Source organism: Symphalangus syndactylus, chromosome 1 (genome assembly GCF_028878055.3).
Source record: "Symphalangus syndactylus isolate Jambi chromosome 1, NHGRI_mSymSyn1-v2.1_pri, whole genome shotgun sequence".
NCBI lineage: Eukaryota > Metazoa > Chordata > Mammalia > Primates > Hylobatidae > Symphalangus > Symphalangus syndactylus.
Window position 1 is genome coordinate 88724030 of NC_072423.2, and position 22057 is coordinate 88746086.

Sequence of the window (22057 nt, forward strand, 5' to 3'; positions counted from 1 at the left end):
AAATAACTATGATTAATATTATAAGGACTTTAACAGGAAAAGCGTACAACATGCAAGAATAAATGGATATGATAAGCAGAGAGAAGAAATTTCTACGAAAGAATGAAAAGGTAATGCTAGAAATATAAAATACAGTAATACAAATTTTTAAAATGTCTTTGATAATTTCATCAGTATACTAGGCGTGTCAGAGGAAAGAGTCAGTGAGCTTGAAGATACATCAATAAAAACTTCCCAAACTGAAGAGCAAAGGGAAAAATGGAAAAAAAAAAAGAACAGAATATCCCCAAAGTGCAAGACAACTACAAAAGGCATAACATTACACATAATGGAAATACCATAAAAAGAAACGAGAGAAAGGGAGAGAAGAAATATTTGAAGTTTAAATAATGACTGAGATTTTTCCAAAATTAGTAACAGATGCCGAATCACAGATCCAGGAAGTTCAGAGAATACCATGCATAGTAAATAGTAAACCATCTATACATGGGTATATCATATTCCAAAGCAGAAAATCAAAGACAAAGAGAAAATTTTGAAAGAAGCATAAAAGAGAAAAGGAAACTTAACTAGAGAGGAACAAGGATAAGTATTACATTAGGCTTCTTTTCAGAAACTATGCAAACAAGAAAAGGGTGAAATGAAATATTTAAAATGTTGGAGGATACAGGTTCAGGCACCATTCACTCTTCCTTGTTGCAGTAGACACTGGTTGAGATGTTAGGTCTTTCAGCCCTGGAGTTCTGCCTATGTGTGATGCTATGTTGTAGACAAGTCAACTCAAACTCTTCCATTTTAAGAGTGCCAGCATGTTCCATAGAGCTCAGTATAGCTCAAGGCCTGAGATTTGTGAATTAATATCCTCATATTGGAAGAAAAATAGTCATGAGATGTGGTGGTGATGAGATACACATGGTAGGCAGTATTTATGGCAAGGGTGGTGCTCAAAAGAGCTGGTTCATATTGACAATGAGATAATCAGATGGGAAGAACAAACCAGGTGTAGAATCACTGGAGATCAGGCCGGCTGGTCCTTAGAACATACCTTTTCTAACTCTGAGGATGAAGAAACAAAATATTACTCTACATCACACTGAGTTTAGTTTCTGAGTTGAGATTAAAACTTGGATCATCTCACTCCCAACGATGTACCTTACTGTTTTGCGGCCACTTTCTTTCTCAGACATTCTTCACAGTAAATATTTCTTGCACATGTGAGGAGACTTCATGCATTCTCTGTGTCCTGGTTTTCCCTTAGTATCATTGATCATCTGTGCTCCCTCTTAGCTCTTAACCTTATGGTTTCAATACTTTTTTCCTAGAAACCATGACAAGAGCCATAATCTTGTTGAATCAAACTCCGTTGGCCTATCAAAATGTTTATAACGTAGTTTTAATTCATCCACTGTTTCATTAAAGCAAATTATAATGAGTGACTGCTGGAGAATAGTATTTGCTTGGATTTCTGAATATAGTATAGGAAGCCTGGAATAGCTAAGGAATCTGTGTTCATAATTCAAAGGAGAGACTGTAAAAAATATATCAAAACACTAAAGTTGGTTTTGAATATCTACTGGCATTTTATTTAGCTTTTTGTGGAATTTATTTTAACTGCCTCAAATTCACAAGATAAAATCCAGTGTATAGAAACATGACTTTAGGACACTTCATAAAATGAAAATGTTGGGGAAATTGCTTGCCAGAGATAGCTGGTGATTATTATCCTCTGTGAAACTCAACGTTCAAGGGAAGTGAGATTAGATGTCTCTATAATTGTAGGCCTTTAGAAGGCCTGCGATGAAATAAAAAAAAGAAAGCATTTGTTTCCTTTGATAACTTATATATTTGTTCAATTTGAGTGACTTGATTGGCTGTAAGTCATTTTCTAAGAGTTTCAGATTAAAACTTAATTTCCTTAGTTGGCAAAAATGGTTGCAGAGCAGTAAATTGGTCAGAGCTAAGAGATCTTGTAATGATAAAGAAGAGAAGAATGTGATTTGTATATACTACTTTGGTGTCAGCATAGATGAGTTGGGCTATTGCCATTAGACAGACCCTGTCCTTAGGGGACACTGGCATTTATTTTGCATATTAATATACATAGGCACCAGTATCTGAGGTTAAGAGTTAAGAATTTTAAGAGTATTTTCTTAAGAATAATACCTGTCTTTGCTACATATGTACTGTCTGAAGAACCATTTCTTAAGCACAAAGGAAACCCACATGGGAAAAAAACCATTTTGTGCTTTTAATTTAGAATTATATAGGCATTGGAAAAATATTTTTATTAAAAGGATACAAAATAATATTTTTTCTAGATTCAAAATGAGGAATTACAGTGCTTAGATCTATCACCTCAACTTTACAGGACTCCTATTTCCTAATATATTTGTTTTCACATTTTCCCTCCATTCTAATCTTTTATTCCAGACAGCTCTAAGGCTTTTACCATCTCTTTAGCTGAGATTGGAATATAATTTTCTCTGATACTGTATCTCAGTTCACTGCTGACTGATGTGCCACCTACATCCATTCTCTGCATTGATTCTATTTTACACACCCAATAGCATTCAACAGAAATGTTCCTACCTGGTGTCAGACATTGAGAAATGTTGAAATCAAAAAGATAAATAAGATACATTATCTGTCCTCAGAGATACAATGAACTGGTAAGAAAAACACTTAGAAAAATATAATTTTCAAATAATGGCTAATCTTGGTGGATTAAACACATCTATTTCCTCATGAAACCCAACTAAATGACTATAAAGGGTCCGGGAGAAAGTCATAAATTCAAAAATAATATGAGAGAAATTGCATCATTTTTTTAAATGTTAGAAACCAGCTAGACAAGCAATAAACGACTTAGCAGCCTCCAGAAAGTGAAAACCTGACTGATGGAATTGGAAGCTTAGAAAAAATTTGATTCTCTTTGCAGAACCCCAGTGAGACTCAAGAATTATAAGTGCTTTCAGTTGACTACGTCTGGGGACACAGCTAACTGTCTGAGAAGGTAGTTGTATTTGTCTGTTCTCACATTGCTAAAAAAGACATAACCAAGACTGGGTAATTTATGAAGAAAAAGAGGTTTAATGGACTCACAGTTCCACATAGTTGAGGGGGCCTCAGAATCATGGTGGAAGGCAAAATGCACATTTTACATGGCTGCAGACAAGAGAGATTGAGAGCCAAGCAAAAAGGAAAACCACTTATAAAATCATCAGATCTGGTGAGACTTATTCACTACCACAAGAAAAGTATGGGGGAACACGCCCCCATGATTCAATTATCTCCCAGTGGTTCCCTCCCACGACATGTGGGAATGATGGTAGCTACAATTCAAGATGAAATTTGGTGGGGACACTGCCAAACCATATCAATAGTGAATACTTAAGTAAGTGAATTCACTGAGAATAGTGAATTAAGATCCCTGAAGGCCTAGAGTGTAACCAGTCCTAACTGGAATACGAGAATATAAGGCTCCAGGAAGGGAGAATGTCTACAGAAAAATCCTAATGAAACAGATCAATTACCCTGTGGGTCTCTAGACACTGAGATTTACATTTATGGTGGAGTATTTAAAACAACTTATTTTCAGGTATGTAGAAAACAGCGTATGAAACATGAGGCAGTCACTAACTTCAGAGAGAAAAATGGTCAAAAGGAAGCGTAATCATAACACTCATAATGAATTAGCCACTAATGATTTAAATACTATAAATTGAGTTAACTAAAAAATCATGATAAAACTATATAGGAGAATGAGGGAAAGGGAAGTGTTATGGTGGGAAGGTGTGTCCAGGGTAAAAATGAAGGATATAGGGATTAGTCTATTGCCTTCAGTAGCAGGAAGTTAGTGGATAATATATAAAACCAAAAATTAGAACAGTATTTAAAATCATTCACTTAGAAATATGGAGTCAACACAAAAAGAAACAATTAAAAATTAAATATTTGCTTCTGGAGAAAGAAAACTGGTTGGGACCTGGGGAAGGGGGCACTAATGATTTCCTTCAGGCTAAATCCAGTGAACATTTTACTGTTGTTAGCTTGTCTCTCTGAAGTATTTAATAATATTTGAATAATTTCTTCCTACTGAAATATTTCTGTGCTCAAAAAATGATAAGTAATTTACTTATATTATCTAATATAACCCTTTCAACAACGCTATGACATGTTACTATCTATATTTTACAGATGAGTAAACTGAGGTGCAGAAAGCCTAAGCAACTTGCTCCAGCTCACATAGGGCATAGGATTCAAAACCCAGCTCAAGGCCGGGTGCAGTGACTCACGCCTGTAATCCCAGCACTTTGGGAGGCCAAGGAGGGTATATTACCTGAGATCTGGAGTTCGAGAACAGCCTGGCCAAAATGGTGAAACCCAGTCTCTGTTAATATATAATATAATATATTATATAGAGATATGTTCTATTATATATATAATATATCTCTATATAATATATAATAATCTATATATATCTATATATAATATATAGATATTCTATTATATATAATAGAATATCTATATTCTATATATAGATATTCTATTATATATAATAGAATATCTATATTCTATATATATAGAATATATATATTTCTCTGTCAAATTTCATGTTATTGTTCTCTTGAAATTGTTATCTGCTAATAATAACCTGATAATGTCTCATTTCATACCATATGGAGTGGGAGGAGACTGATGCCTGTCCTTAGTCTAGAATTTCAGCCTCTCTTAGGAAGTCATGAAACTCTGTACCCTTGTCTTCTGCAATGCCACATTTTCCGAGTTTGCCTGCTATCTTCCTTACCCTCTTTTTCATAATCCTCTGGGAACTCTTAGTTCTGATTATACTGTCTCTATCCTCTAGAAAAAGGGTTTGACGTTTTCTGCCTCCACCCACAAGCCTGGGTGACCTCATCCCTCTGGGTGAAGAGTGGTTGGGTTTACCTCTATAGCCATGTTCTCATTCTCTAGCTCCTGCCAGTTATCCAATTCTTGTCAACTTTATTTGAAGGTCCCTACCCAACTCTGATTAAATACATGCAAAATTTTAGTCTTTGTTCCTGCAGTTCAGTCCTGGTCCATGTCTATTGCCTTACTGAATGGCTCTATCACTCATTCAGTTTCCTAACCCAGAATCTGAGTGTCATCCTTTCCTTTTTTTTCTCCTGATTTACACATCCATTATACCAACAGGTACTGTCATGTCTCATTCCTAAACATCTTTCAAATCCATTCATTCTCTCCAACTTCACTACTATCACAGGTAGTTCAGGTAACCATCATCCCTTCCCTAGAGAACTGCCTCTACCTTGAGCCTAATTCTCTGATTTTATTATTATTTATTCCTGTTGTTTGAAACCAGGACAATATTTCTGAAATATAATCTATTTTAATTTTGAGAATCGTAATTTCAGATTATAGACCACATCGTTTTTGGAGTTAAGCAAAACTGGATTTCAATCTCATCTATACCAGCTATACGAATATCTGTGAGTTTCAGTTTCTTCTTCCAAAAAATAGAAATAATAATATTACCTTCCTTCATTCCCCTTCCATTTGTGTGTCTTTTGCTCATTCATCAGGTCTCCAATTAGATGTTCCCTTATCTAGGAAGTCTCCTCTGCCTACCCAATGTTGGGTTCATTGATCCTCCTATGAGCTCTCTTAGGATACCCTACTTTACCTTGCAGATCACTGATTATAATGGGTTGTAACGATGTATTTACTCATCTGTATTGCCACTTTACCTTGCAGATAACTGATAGTAATGGATTGTAGTGATTTATTTACTGGTCTGTTTTTCCAAGTAGTCTATAAACTCTTTGAGTGAAAATTATTTTTTATCATTTTATCAGAAGCACATGGCACACTGCTTGGCTTATAGTAGTTTTTCTAAAGAAAATGCTGAATGAATGAAAACTGCACGCCACTTTGCTTTCCTCCTCCATGTAAAGTACGCATTATTTTATTTTACAAATGAATCTTAGGTTCAGGAGATTAACAAGGCCATGCAAGAAATGCTTGCCATTGGTTTTATCTTAGTCAAAGACCAGCTCATTCTATGATACCAGCTGCTTCCTTCACTTAGAAAGGTGTTGTTTTATTGCCATACAACCAACTTGTTGCCATTTTATGGCCACTCCTGATGAATCTCTAAAGGTGGAATTTCATGTAAATAAAACATTTAGGCTGGGCGCGGTGGCTCACGCCTGTAATCCCAGCACTTTGGGAGGCCAAGGTGGGCGGATCACGAGGTCAGGAGATCGAGACCACGGTAAAACCCCATCTCTACTGAAAATACAAAAAATTAGCCAGACGTAGTGGCGGGCACCTGTAGTCCCAGCTACTCGGGAGGCTGAGGCAGGAGAATGGCGTGAACCCGGGAGGCGGAGCTTGCAGTGAGCCCAGATTGCGCCACTGAATTCCAGCCTGGGCGACAGAGTGAGACTCCGTCTCAAAAAAAAAAAAAAAATTTAAGTTGTGTATATTAAAATTGGTACAAAAGTAATTGTGATTTTGGCCATAAAATAATGGCAAAAGCTGCAATTACTTTTGCACCAACCTAAAAAAATAGTAATAGTAGTTCTCCAGGAAGACAAGAGTACTGTGGAAATGTATGACACTGTGAAAGGGGGTATTTACAAAATACCATTTACTTGTTTATATAACGACCTTTGAAGAGAGTCTGGCAAACAGTAAATCCTCTACCACTGATATCCACAGTAATTAGCAGTATTATTTTCATAGAAAGACTGTATCAGGCAGCCACTGCTTTTTCAGCAAATTTCAAAATAGGCATCCACACCCATATTGGGAACACAAAATCAGTTAATGCTTCCGATATAAAAGAGGAACTAGCTGTGTGGCTCAGAAATTCTCAGCACAGCTTTTAAGATTCCAAACATCTGCTAGAAGAGGAATGCAGATTTAAACTGAGTGAGGTGTGGAGTGGGGGAAGTTGATTGGGTCTAGACCAAAGAACTTTGAGGAACTTGCCCAGAGCCCTGCATGCATCAGACCTACAGCAGACATTGCAGGCCTGAAGAAAGGTAGGTCCAGGGACTTGCCTTCCCAGGCTTTCGGGCTGATGGTTTGTTTCATTTCCTGGGTTAAGGATTTCTGGGAGTGGAATGAGAAAAATAATGAGGCCACTTCCCATGACCCAGGCTGGTATTCAGGGTTGGGGTGGGTTGAGTGCACCTTTAAATGTGCATTTGGTGGGGGGATGAGGAACAGTTTTTGCTACAGTCGATGGGAGTTAGAAAAGCCTCCTAAAGCCTGACATTGGAGGCTGGATAAGGTTGTTTAGTTACTTTTGTCCCCTAAGTCCTCAGGATATCAAAACACTGAAAACAACATTTTAAGCTTTTGACTAGTTACCTCATCTACTGTTAATGCCCTGCTTCCATGATCTTTATTCTCTGTGTCTGACTGGTTATTTTTATAACTCAGGATTTAAGAACAGATGTATCACATGCAGAATTTGGTGTACATGGAGTAGGGTACAGGCAGGGTCCCCAGCCTTGTACATTTAGGTGGGCTGTGGCCTGACCTAGTTCTCCAGCGGTCTTTGGCACTATTCATGGGCACCCAGGCAGTAAACTGAGGCTGCTCATGATAAAATCTGCTAATGAAAAACACCTTGTAGACTTTTAGCATTCTTAGGATAAGAAAGAAGCTTGTAAGTAGTCGTGGTCATTGTAATCTTTCCCCAGATGAAGTAAATAAAACCCAGAAAAGGGAAATAATGTAGCCAGAATCACGCAAGTTAATAAAAGGGCTAGGAGCAAAAACAACAACAACCAACAACAACAGCAACAACAACAACAACAGAATTCTTGGTTCCTAGCCCAGGCCTTTTCCCTTCCTGTGCCACCATTTCTGCATCCCCATCATCCTCCTAAAAACTATCCAGATTCAGGCCTCATTTTGGGTTTCTAGTCTATTTGATATTGCCAAGAAAAAGGGATGGCCATTTGTACCACTCTCCTCATGCTCTCTCCTTGCAATTGTGACCCATGAGGGGGATGGTGACATAAAAATGAGGAAACAAGAGACTGGTGGTGCTGCTGATCCACAAGGTGACTGGGGCCAATAGAAGAGGGAAGGGTGGTCTAGGTTCCCACACCTCTTTATCAGGGGTGTGGGGGAAAGATATTGTAGTTGTCAAGAGCCTGATGCATATAGGTGATGTGACAAAACCAAGGTTTAGATTCTTCTCCAACCTGGAAGAAATGTCCCTCATATATATCCAATATTCTCAGCAGTTAAAAAAAAATTGAATATAGAGAAGTCAAGCCCTGGATGGTAAACACATGTTTTTGTCCTTGGGGACTTGATGTGCCGTAGATAATTAACACAAGGATTTCTGTGGTGGAAAAAGAGGAGTCAGTTATATGAATTTATGGCCAGAATTTCTTAGAATGACAAAGCACCAGCCTTGAATGACCAGAACCTGACCTATATTTCCAAAGAATCATGGGAAAGCATAGGAGTCAGTTATAAGCTTTATTTTGATATAATTGCTCTGCCCTCGAGGAAGCTTACAGTCTTACCAGAGAGGCAGTAAACACAGAGAGAGAACCACCAGTGCGTTTGATAAGACAGACCCAACATGTCCTAAATTCTCAGTCTGAAGGTGTGCCTGAGAGATTGAGGCAGAGGTTCTTTTACATTAATGGAGAATGAAGTACACATTTAGATGGACTAAGAAGAATCATCTTTAGTCACTTTCCAAATAACTTTGACTTTTGCAGTGTAGAAGGAACATAACATAGATTTCTTAAACCCTTATTTATCGTCATAGGTTGAGTCATCCACGTGCGGGCAATGGTGGGGACGTAGCGGAATAGTGTCTGAGAGAAGATAGAGACTATAAAATGCTGTTCGTTTGTGAGAAGAGTAGACGATGTGGTGGGTTTGTTTTTGTTCTTACAAGGTGGTCACAAGAGGGGTGGAACATTCCTGCAAATGGTTTCAATATATGCAGATGTCTCAATATAGGAATGAAATTACTTCTTTGGAACAACTTAAATAAGTCAAATATACTTGGAGCTTTAAAAATTAAAAGGAGAGAGATTCGAGGTAAGACTACAACAAGAGATTTGTGCTGAAGTAGCAGAGGTTTTGTTATCAACATTAAAAATTTTAACTTTATGCTAAGCGTGGTGAAATGTAAAAGAAGGCTTTTAAAGTGGAGGGTGACTCAATTGTTTTTGTATTTGATCATTCTGGCCACAACATCAGTGGTGGATTGAATATCCAAAGCCACAAATGGACACAGGGAGCATTCAGAGGCTATAATGAATACTTCTGATAAAAATAGGATAATGGCTTGCCTTGAGAAGATGGGAGAAATACACAGAGTTGAAAAATGGTTGTGTACGATTAGAATGAGATTGATTGAGCATAGAGGGTAGGCAACAGAAGGAACCAATGATGAACTATCAGATATTTTTGAGACAGGGTCTCACTGTGTTGCCCAGGCTGGAGTACCCTGATGCCATTGTGGTTTACTGCAGCCTGGACCTCAGCCTCCTGCATAGCTGGGATTACAGGCGCCCACCACCACACCCTGCTAATTTTTGCATTTTGTATAGAGATGGGGTTTCACCATGTTCCCCAGTCTGATCTCAAACTCCTGGACTCCAGGGATCCTCCCACCTTGGCCTACCATAGTGCTGGAATTACAGGAGTGAGTCACAATGACCAACTTTAAACTTCCCGATTTTTAACATGGATAGTGTAGTTAATTGCTGGGCCTTCCACTAAGAAAGGACACTTGTAATTTCATAGCTCTCTTAGGGTTCCTGTTCCTCTTAGCTCTTGCCACTCTTGATTAGCAACTACTTGCAGGGCTCTGAAATAATCTCCACATGCTGTTCCTTGCGCCACCTTACTTTTTTGAAAGAGAAATTTTGAGGAAGACTAGATGTCTTCTATTTAGGTCTTCTAAGGTTTGAAATAAAAATAACCTTTTCTCCCTTCTGGGACAAGTAGGTAAATTGTCAATTTCTGGGCTTTATTAGAATGACTTTAAATTAAGCCCAGAGAAGGACAATTCCCCTAAGGACACATCCCCTAAAATTTGAGGATGTGGATTAAATGTTAAGACCAAAAATCAGACCTATTTTATTTTAGCCATATGCTCCAAATCTAAGTTTTGTGCTCTGTCCAGGGAGTGCTAAAGTGTATATATAGGTCCGAATATACCTACTCCATAGCATATAAATGTAACCCACCTCACAAATTCCTTTATCATTGGAACAGATACTGCAAGAGGAAGAGGAGGGCCTCTTGGCCCACCTCTACATGGTCTTGTTATCTAACTTATTCCAAATTGGGTGGTTTCCACCTTTTAGCTATTATAGATAATGCTGCTAAGAAAATTAATTGTACAAGTATTTGTGCAAACAAAAGAGATCTTCTATCCACCAGACTAGATTAGTGGATCCCCTCAAGCAAAGGAGTTCTGGAATTACATCACCTGGATTTAAATTTTGGCCCTGCCACTGTTTACTCAAGTTACTTAATCTTGTGTTTATATAATTCTGTCCTGTGAATAATACAGTATATCTCTCAGGGGAATTTAATGATGAAATAACACATATAAAACATTTAAACCAGTGCATATCACTTAATAAATGCTAAATACATATTAACTATTATTATTGGTATTCCTACCATCACTTACTCATTTCTGGCTTGAAGTATAAAACATAAACTTCCTTTAACACTTCCTGCCACTCAAGGACATGCTAGACAGGGACTTTATTCCTGTCATGACCCTGCTCCAATCTGCTCTGGTCTTGGGGAAAGTGGAAGAGCAGATAAGAGGGGTCTATATAATTGGTGAGAGCGTGTTTTTCATGGTACCATGTGGTCAGAGGTTGACTCTTCCTGTCTTTTGCAGTTTGTCTCAAAGATTGGTCAGAAGAGTCAGGATTGTCCTCCTTTTTTGCTCTCAGTAAGGTAGATACAAGACTATGCAGAGGCGGGCCAAGAGGCTCTCCTCTTCCTCTTGCAGTCTCTGTTCTAATGTTAATGGAGTTTATGAGGTGGGTTACATTTACATGATATGGAGTAGGTACATTCAGACCTATATGGACACTTTAGCATCCTCTGAGCAGAACACAAAATTTAGATATGGATCAAAGGGGTAAAATAAAATAGCAGGCCTTATTTTTTGTCTTAAATTTAATTTGTACTCTAAAATTTTGTTAAACATCAGAGAATTGTCCCCCTCTAGGCTTAATTTAAAGTCATTCTAATAAAGCCCATAAATTAACAATTTACCAACTGTCCCAGAAGGGAGAAGAGGTAATTTTTATTTCAAACATTAGAAGACCTAAATAGAAGATATTCAGCCTTCCTCAAAATTTCTCTTTCAAAAAAGTAAGGTGGCTCAGGAAAAGCATGTGGAAATTATTTCAGAACCCTACAAGCAGCCTCTAATCAAGAATGGCAAGAACTAAATGTAACAGAAACCCTAAGAGGGCTATGGGACTGCAAGTGTCCTTTCTTGGTGGAAGGCCCAGCAATTAACTACACTGTCTGTGTTAAAAATCTGGAAATTTAAGTTTGGGCATGGTGGCTCACTCCTGTAATCCCAGCACTACTGGAGGCTGAGACAGGAGGATCACTTGAGCCTTGGAGTTTGAGACCAGCCTGGGTAACATGGAGAAACCCCACCTCCACAAAAAATACAAAAATTAGCTGGGTGTGGTGGCACAGGCCAGTAATCCCAGCTACTTGGGTGGCTGAGGTCGAGGCTGCAGTGAGCCATGATAGTGCCAGTGTACTCCAGCCTGGGCAACAGAGTGAGACCCTGTCTCAAAAAAGTCTGGTAGTTTATTGGGGGAACCAGCCCCCAATGTTTCAATGTACGTTCTTTTCTATTTTCCCTAAGTGTCAGACAGTCTGAGAAATAAAGAGAAAGAGTACAAAAGAGAGAAATTTTACAGCTGGGCCTCCGGGGGTGACATCACATGTCAGCAGGCACTGTAATGCCCCTGAGTCACAAAACCAGCAAGTTTTTATTAGGGATTTCAAAAGAGGAGGAGTGTACGAACAGGGAGTGGGTCACAGAAATCACATGCTTCAAATGGCAATAAGAGATCACAAGGGCAGAAGGGCAGAGCAAGGTCACAAGGCCAGGGTGAAATCAGAATTACTAATGAGGTTCCATGTCCTGCTGTGCACGCATTGCCATTGATAAACATCTTAACAGGAAACAGGGTTCAAGAGCAGAGAACCAGTCTGACCACAATTCACCAGGCTGGAATTTCCTAATCCTAGCAAGCCTGAGGGCGCCGCAAGAGACTAGGGCGTATTTCATCCCTTATCTTCAATCGCATAAGGCAGACACCCCTAGAATGGCTGTCCATAGGCACCCCCTGGGAATGCATTCCCTTCCCAGGGTTATTCCTTACTGGGAAAAGAATTCAGCAATATTTCTCCTACTTGTTTTCTGCAATAAGAAAAATATGACTCTGTTCTGCCCAACCCCACAGGCAGTCAGACCTTATGGTTATCTCCTTTGTTCTCTGAACATCGCTGTTATCCTGTTCTTTTTCAGGGTGCCCAGATTCCATACTGTTCAAACACACACGTTTTACAATTTGTGCAGTTAACACAATCATCACAGGGTCGTGAGGCAACATACATCCTCAGCTGACAAAGATGACGGGATTAAGAGATTAAAGTAAAGACAGGCATAGGAAATTATAAAAGTATTGATTGGAGAAGTGATAAATGTCCATGAAATCTTCACAATTTATGTTCAGATATTGCAGTAAAGACAGGCGTAAGATATTATAAAAGTATTAATTTGGAGAACTAATAAATGTCCATGAAATCTTCACAATTCACGTTCTTCTGCCATGGCTTCAGCTGGTCCCTCCGTTCGGGGTCCCTGACTTCCCGCAACAGTAGTTTGTTATTAATGACTTCTATTACCCACCCTCTATGCTCAGTCAATCACTAAATGATGACCTTCTTTGCCTCTTTTGACAGTTTTCGACTTGAAGTTTATTTTACATGATCTAAGTACAGATAATTATTCTCTTTAGGCTACTATTTGCATGGAATAGTCCATCCCTTAACTTTCAGCCTATGTTTCTTCTTAAGGCTAAAGTGAGTCTCTTAAAGCATCTAGTTAGATCTTGTTTTTTAAAAGTTTTCCAGCCACTCTTTGACTTTTGTTCAAAGATTTAATTCATTTATATTTAAGGTTAGCATTAAAAGATAAGGATTTACTAGTGACATTTTATTATTTTGGCAGGTGGAGATTGTTTTTGTAGATCTTTGTTTCTTTCTTGCTCTCTGGTCTACCTTTGTGATTTGGTAATTTTATGAATTGCTAAGCTTTGAATTCCTTAACATTTGTGTATCTGCTGTAGTTCTTTGCCTTGTAATCATCATTATGCTTACCTAAAACATCGTGTAGTTTTATAAATGGACTATTTTAAGGTGACAATAACAATGTTTGTTGAAACAAGAACTCTAGACTTGCACTGTCTTCCCATGAAACTAAATTTTTGATACCTTTGTTTTCTTCAACTGTAAAAGACCATTGAAGACTGGGTAATTTATTACAAAATTTTATTTTGTTCATAGCTCTAGAGGCTAGGAAGTCTAAAGGCATGCATGGTGTAAACCTCTAGTGAGGATAATCCCATGAAGGAAGGTGGAAGTGAGCGTACAAAGCAGAGAGAGAGATGGGGCCAAATTTATTCTTTTATCAGGAGTCCACTCCTGTGATAACTAACCCTCTCCAAGGATAATAACATTCATCCATTCATGCAGGTAGAGGTCTCCTGATGTAATTACTTCTTGAAGGTCCCACCTCTTAATACTGTCAAAATGGCAATTAAGTTTTCAAATGAGTTTTAGAGGGGATATTGAAACCACAGTGTTTCATCCACAACCCTCCAAAACTTATGTTCTTCTCACATACAAAATACAATAATTCTGTCTCAATAGCCTCAAAACTTTTACCCATTCCAGCATTGACTCTAAAGTTCTAAGTCCAGAGTCACATCAGAAGCAGATATGGATAAGACTCAAGGTATGATTTACCTGGAGGCAAATGTTTCCAGCTGTGAGTCTGTGAAATCAAAACAAGTGGTTTGTCTTCAAAATATAATGGTGGAACAGGTGCAGAATAGACTTTCTCAGTTCAAAAGAAAGAACTAGGCAAGAAAAATGTGTAAGTGGTTTCAAATGAGTCCAAAACCCAACTGAGAAAACAGCATTAAGCTTTAAATCTGGAGAATAATTTCCTTTGACTCTATGTCCTGAATCCTGGGGACACTGATTGGGGCTCTCAGACAGTCCTGCTCCCATATCTTTGCTGGGCTCAGTCCGTGCTTCAGCTCTGTTAGGTTGGCGTTGCATGCTAGTGGCCCTATAGTTCTGAGATCTCAAAGGTAGCCTCACTCCCATGGCTCCACTAGGCATATCCCTAACTGGGACTCTCTGTGTTGGCTCTGACCCCACATTTTCACTCAGCATTGCCCTGATGGAGGCTCTTTGAAGTGGCTCCACTCCCATAGCTATTTGTGACATCCTTTGAAACTAGGTGGCGAAAGCCATGCCCCTACAACTCTTGCAGTCTGTGAGCCTATAGAGTTAACACCACATGTTTGTATTTTTTAGGCACAAGTATTATAATGGCTGTAGAGCTGGGGTCCTAGGCTCAGAATCTTGCAAAACTACTGTGGCACAGGTTCACTCACCAAGGCATGGATGGATGCAGGTTACCCACAAAGCTGAGGCTGTAACTCTGAAGCACACCTCAGTAACTCAAGCCCATGGGGCAGGGATGGAATAGTTACTGATTCTGGGGTCAGTGCACAACACCAGCATGGCTCCAGGGAAAGAGGGGTGCTCTGGAGGCTTGAGCTCTGGGGAGCAGGTTACAGTTGAAATTTTGGTTCCAGAGCCAATAGGACACTGCAGCAACTCTATCCCTAGGTGATGGAGTGCCACACAGTGGTAACCCTAGACCCTGGGATGGTAGGGCATGGCAATATCCCAGGCTGTGTAAAGCTGGATGTAGCAGCAGCAAGGCCTCAGGAATGACTAAGACTGTCTGTGGCTTGGTCCTTGAGTTTCTTGAAGCAGTATAGAAATGACCCCCTGGGGAGCCAGGGTTTCTCAGTAGCTTGGACTCCAGGGAACCAGTCAGTTCCAGGGAAGTGGGGCACTGCAGTTATTTTGCCTGGATTGTTGGGTGACACAGCTCAATCAAAGCTATATGTCCTCAGAGAGTGGGACACAGTTTCAGCTTGAATGTGGAGGGGTAGGGTGCACCAGCGACTAAATTGGGGGCATGGAGCAGTTCCATGGCAGCCTGGCCTTGGCGGGTAGAGAGTAGACAGCAGCAGTTTGGCTTAGGTATGGCTACCAGGTGTGTGTGGTGTAATGGTGGTTAAGCCTTAGAGATGGAGGAGTGCAATAGCTATTCACTTCTGAAGCAGAATGCACTGTAGCAGTGATTCACTTCCAAGAAGGGGCAACACAGTAGTAGCTCAGGCCATGGAGGCCAGGGCACAGTGTCAGCACCACCTCTGGGATAGGACAGACATGTGGACTTCAGGTAGCTCCATCAGCTGAGCTCAGAGCCTGTGAAGACTCTAAGTGTCTCCAGGAGTAAGATTACAGGTATCCATGGTGGTGATGGGAGCTGCTGGGGTCCTCTCGCTTACCTTCTCTCTGCAGGAATAAGGCCCTGCTGACTCAGAGCTGGTCCTAACTGGGGGAAGGGGTGGTGGAAGAAGGGTGTTTTATCTCCTTCTTCGTGCAGCCATCCTGGGTTTCTATGATCTACGAGATTTCTGCTACTCCTTTGCTGTTTTCAGGTGCCTTCTTTAGTTACTTTAGTTGGAATGCATTTGTTTATTCATTGTTTTGGGGAGTGTGAGTGTGTGTGTGTGTGTGTGTGTGTGGATGATGATGAGGGTTAGGAACTTCTAGTTGGCCTTCTTGGTGACATTCCTTAGAATTGTAATCAGACATATTGTAGACCTTTTAATTCTACACTTCTAATCTTTTAACCTCTCTTCTATTATGACCATTTTCTTGTTTCTCTATAGAATTCTTGGTGATTTCCTCAAATTTTTCTTCCAGTTGACTAATTCTATTTTCAGCTATTCCTTGTTGTTTAACACATTGGCCAATTATTTTCTGTCAACACTATTTTGTATTTGAAATTTGAGATTATGTTCCAAATATGTCCTGTCACTCGATGCACTTTATCTTTGACTTCATTTTTGTGATTTAATTTTCATTTAAATAAGTTATCTATACTCTTTACATATTCTATATGTGATATATATCCAGATGCTCCTAATCTGTGGGAATTCTTGGAGGCTTGTATCAAGGATATCTACTTCCTTCTTTATGGACTCCAATGGAGGACTTATTCAGAGACTGATTGCCTTCTAAATATGTGTCTTTTTGGTGGGATTTCTCTTTTACTACTGACTTTGATGATTCTCAGAACTATACTTTTCCAGGGAAGTGACAGTTATCAACTGATGTATTTAATTCCCAGGATTATAAACAATAATTTATGTTGTACACATCAGGGGGGTCTCTCATCTTTGATAAGTATACTCTGAAATCGGTGGCCATGGTGTCCTGTTTCTTTCATACTCTCGCTACACTTCCCCCCAAATTTATCGTCATGTAATCTTTGTTTTTAACACGCATTTCACCTGATTTATAGAAATGTTAGTTGTTTCCCACTTTCATAAAAAAATAGAGTTCTAATTCTGTTTGTCCAAATTGTTTTCGGAACTCTTCTAAAAGTGATAAGAATAAGAACATTGATTTTTTGGTTACATTCTTATATTTAATTCCTTATCTTAACTACTTCAGTCACATTTACATTATATATTTCTTATTTATTATATTTGTCTTTCTTTTTTAAAATAAAAACTTATTTTATAATTTGTAATTTTGTACTTTTTATTTTACTATTTTTCATAATTTTAAGTATATACATTACTAAAGTTAAATTAATGTTCTAAATGATTAACCTTTTCATTTTAATGTTTCTTCTCTTTCTCTGAAATTCACCCTCCTTCTTCTGACTTTAATCAGTTTTATTGTTAGATAGCTAATAATTTATTTCCATGTATCAAAAATAAACACAGGATGATAATTTTTTCAGAGAAATCTTAATTTTTTTCTCAACATAGCAAATTTGGAGTACAACAACATTTTTTTTCATTTATGTTACCAATAAAAGGGCACACATCTCCAAACTAGACTTTTATAGGGGCTCAATGGAGAATAAATGGTATCAAAATTAACTATTACTTGAAGGATATTAGCAAGCTTCATTTCCCTAAAAATTTATGGAAGTTGATCACGAAACACCTGAACATGAATTCAACTACATAGACAAAAATTTCCATGCAGCTTTAGCCTATCTCTACATGACTTGGTTGGAGTTATTATATTGAGGACAGAAAGAGGTATAAGAGTAATATGTTTGTGCTTAGATTCTCAAAAAATGATTTGATGGATCCTTTGCTATGCACCAGCAAGTTAGGATTTAAAGCAATGTAATAGGACAAGATATTTAGATTTGTGGTGCCAAGAATATGACTGACAGCCATAAGTTTCATTCCCAAAGTTCAGAGTTTGTGGGACAAAATACAAGGTTACATAAATCACACTCAGCAAAGATGAACATGGGAAGATTTTCAGCCCTGTGAATTTAAATGTGCTCTGATTAGAAAAGGAGGAACTATACAATACTATACAACAAATTGGAAGGCAGATTCGTTTGTGTAGTTTGTCACTATTACAAAAGTAATCCTTCAGCTGGGTGTGGTGGCTCACACCTGTAATTCCAGCACTTTGGGAGGCCGAGGTGGGCGGATCACGAGGTCAGGAGATCGAGACCATACTGGCCAACATGGTGAAACTCCGTCTCTACTAAAAATACAAAAATTGGCTCTGCATGGTGGCATGCGCCTGTAGTAACAGCTACTTGGGAGGCTGAGGCAGGAGAATCATTTGAACCCAAGAGGCAGAGGTTGCAGTGTGCCGAGATCGCGCCACTGCATTGCAGCCTGGCAACAGAGCGAGACTCCATCTCAAAAAAAAAAACAAAAAACCAAAACTAAAAAACAAAGTAATCCTTTGTGGGTAAGTGGCTGTAATCAAGGGATTAGGCAGTAAAAGGGATAGAAATAAAATCTGAGCTGACTTGGAATTGGAACTTAAAGAAATTTCTCTAGTTTTAGAGGTCCAACAGGTTTACCTCGCTTCTGTCAACATGTCCCTCTCTGCAGGATTTTCTAGCATCTTGATATCATATGACATTTAGTTTCTCTCCCACCGCTTGCCCACCCCCCCACACTTAATATGTTGCCTATTCCACTTCCCCAGCTCTAACAGCTATTATGATATGGGAAGAGAATGTAGACCAGATTTTGTCCTTAAGGAGGAACCTGCCCCAAAGTGTCATGTCCTCCTTTGCCATTTCCAGGACATCATACTAAATTACATTTCTTATTGTAGCACCTTTTCTGCTGCTATGACAACCATGCAAGGAATGGAACAGGCCACGCCAGGGGCTGGCCCTAGTGTGCCCCAGCTGGGAAACATGGCTGTTGTACATTCACATCTGTGGAAAGGATTGCAAGAGAAGTTCTTGAAGGGGGAACCCAAAGTCCTTGGGGTAAGTTGCAAATCTAGGGGAAGACCAATGGTGTTGTAAACTCATATTTCATAAGACCTAATGCCAAATACACTGTCCCACTAGCCTCATAATACAACAGCCAACCCTTGCTACATCAGCAATTACGTTTCAGGCTCTTCATCTGAAAAACTATATAGTATTCTGTCACGACATGCTTCCAGTTGAGTTATATTTTAAATATATTGACTTCAGATCTATTCTAGGGTTGTGGGTCATCCATGATAATTGTATTTAAACTCAGTGTGGAAGAGCAGCAAAATAAAAGGCCACCTATGCACTACTAGCTGACACCCCCTTTACAGGCCTTCCTGATAGCTGACAGACACATATTGCTACTACTTCTTTCTGGCACCTTTTCTTAGCCCCCTGCTCAGAGGATGAAAAATCTATTCTCTGAGCATTTCCATCTGGAGTCTCAGATAAGCATGCCTAAAAGAAATGGAGGATTAAAAGAATGACAGAATAGGGCAGGTGAAAGGATATTAAATATAGGTTTATCACTAGCCCAAGCTTCAAACCACTGGGAAAATGTCACTGTGGATATTTTGGATCCTTTTTTCACATTATTCACTTTTTGGAGGGGGGAAATATAGTTATTTCTCATAAAATATGTTATTTATGTTGGCACATACTAGGTTTATTTGTTTATTTATTTTTAATTTTATTTTTTGAGATGGAGTCTCGCTCCATCATCCAGGCTGGAGTGCAGTGGCGCAATCTCGGCTCACTGCAAGCTCCGTCTTCCGGGTTCAAGCAATTCTCCTGCCTCAGCCTCCTGAGTAGTTGGGATTACAGGCATGAGCCATCATGCCCGGCTAATTTTTGTATTTTTAGTAGAGACAGGGTTTCAACATGTTGGTCAGGCTGGTCTTGAACTCCTGACCTCGTGATCTGTCTGCTTCAGCCTCCCAAAGTGGGTTTATTTTTTAATGTATGAATAATTATTTTAAAATATACTGTATGTTTCAGAGCAGTTTTAGGCTTAAAGAAAAATTAAGAGCAAAGTACAGATAGATCCCATATGACCCTTGCCGCCACAAATGCATAGCTTTTTAATTATCAACCTCCTCCACCAGAGTGTAACCTTTGTACCAATTGATGAACTACATTGGCACATCATTACTAAAAGTACACAAATCACAATGGGGTCCATTCTCTGTGTTGTGTGTTCTGTGGGTTTTAACAAAAGTATAGTGATATGAATCTACCTTTATAGTATCATATAGTATCCCACCAATCCCTGGCAACCACAAATCTTTTATTGTCTTCATAGTTTGCCTTTTCCAGAAAGTCATACAGTTGGAATTGTACAATAGGTGGTTTTTTTGGATTTCATTCTTTCACCTAAAAGCATGCATTTAAATTTCCTCCATGTTTTTTTATGGCTTGATAGCTCATTTATTTTTAGTACTGAATAATATTTCATTGTCTAGATGTACCACAATTTATGCATTCACCTACTGAAGGACATCTTGATGGCTTCCAAACTTTGGCAATTAGGAGTAACGTTGCTATAAATATCTGTGTGCAGGTTATGTGTGGACATAAGTTTTTCAACTCATTTGGTTAAGTATGATTACTGTATTGTAGGTAAGAGTATGTTTAGTTTTGTAAGAAACTGCCCTACTGTCTTCCACGTGACCTTGTCATTTTGAAGATTTCAATCAACAGTCAATGAGTTCCTGCTGTATTACAAAATCTCCAGCAATTGGTAGTGCCAGTGTTCTGGATTTTTACCTTTCTAACAGGTGCTAGTGGACTCTCATTATCATTTCAATTTGCATTTCCCTTGTGACATAAGATGTGGACCATCTTTTCATGCATCACTTTACCATCTCTATATCTTCTTTCGTAAGGTGTCTTGTTAAATTCTTTGGCACATTTTTAACGAGGACGTTTATGTTCTTATTGTTAAGTTTTAAATTTGTTGTATATTTTGGATAACGATCCTTTGTCAGATATGACTCTTGCAAGTATCTTCTCCCAGTCTGTGGTTTGTCTTTTCATCTCTTGACAATGTCTTCTGCAAAGCAGAAATTTTTAATTTTAAGAAAATTAGGCCGGGCGTGGTGGCTCACGCTTGTAATCCCAGCACCTTGGGAGGCCGAGGCGGGTGGATCACGAGGTCAGGAGATCGAGACCACGGTGAAACCCCGTCTCTACTAAAAATACAAAAAATTAGCCCGGCGTAGTGGCGGGCGCCTGTAGTCCCAGCTACTCGGAGAGGCTGAGGCAGGAGAATGGCGTGAACCCGGGAGGCGGAGCTTGCAGTGAGCCGAGATCGCGCCACCGCACTCCAGCCTGGGTGACAGAGCGAGACTCCGTCTCAAAAAAAAAAAAAATTAAGATGATTTATTCTGTGTTTCATGGTTTGTGCCTTTGGTTGACAAATTCATCACCAAACCCAAGGTCATCTAGATTTTGGCCTATGTTATCTGTTAGGAGTTGTATAGTTTTTAGTTTAATATTTATGTCTGTGATTCATTTTGAGTTAATTTTTGTGAAAGATATAAGGTATGTGTCTAAGTTTTATTTTTACTTATGGATATCAAGTTTTAAGTACTATTTTTTAAAATACTTTTTTTTAATTGTATTACTTTAGCTCCCTACCAAAGATCACTTGACTATATTTGTGTGGCTGTCTCCAGGCTTTCTACTCTATTCCATTGATCTATTTGTCTATTTCTTTGCTAATACCACACAGTCCTGTTTACTATCACTTTATAGTATGTCCTAAAATTGGGTAGTGTTAGTCCTACAACTCCTTCATCTTCTTCTTCAAGATTGTGTTTGCTATTCTAAGTTTTTTTTGCCATTCCTTATAAATTTTAGAGTCAGTTTATCAATATATACAAAATAACTTGCTGGGATTTTAATGGAGATTGTATTAAATCTACTGATCAAGTTGGGAAGAACTGATATCTTGACAATATTGAGTATTCCTATCCATGGACATGGATTATCTCTCCATTTATTTTATCAAAGTTTGTAGTTTCTTATAGATTTTGTATACATTTTGTTAGATTTATACCTAACAAATACCAAATACCAATACCTAAATATTTCATTTTTAGAGGTGCTAATTTAAATGGCATTATGTTTTTAATTCATTATAAGTACATAAGAAAGTAATTGTCTCTTGTGTATTAATCTTGCATAAATCTTGTAAACCTAATATAATTGTTTGTTAGTTCCAGGAATTTTTGGTTGATTCTTTCAGATTTTCTACACAGACATCTTGTCGTCTGGGAACAAAAGCAGTTTTATTTTTGTCTTACTGTTTCTGCTATGACTTCCAGTACAATGTTGAAAGGAGTACTGACAGGGCTCATC

The 22057-nt window shown here is 38.7% G+C and overlaps 2 protein-coding genes across 4 annotated transcripts in view; one reads left to right on the forward strand and one right to left on the reverse strand.

The window, feature by feature from the left end:
* The window catches only part of LOC129488675 (putative membrane-spanning 4-domains subfamily A member 4E), a 132892-nt gene that overhangs the window by 64896 nt on the left and 45939 nt on the right, over positions 1-22057 (reverse strand). The gene's annotated exons all lie outside the window — the stretch shown is intronic.
* The window catches only part of MS4A4A (membrane spanning 4-domains A4A), a 28237-nt gene continuing 13123 nt past the window's right edge, over positions 6944-22057 (forward strand). For 2 of the 3 annotated variants that reach the window (XM_055274033.2, XM_055274132.2), the window contains exons 1-2: positions 6944-7052; positions 18544-18703. In XM_055274033.2, the coding sequence (XP_055130008.1) occupies positions 7012-7052; positions 18544-18703 (201 nt within the window). In that variant the 5' untranslated portion in view covers positions 6944-7011. Of the gene's footprint in view, positions 7053-8809; positions 8917-18543; positions 18704-22057 lie in introns of all 3 variants that reach the window. The other variant, XM_055274073.1, reaches the window with a different exon arrangement.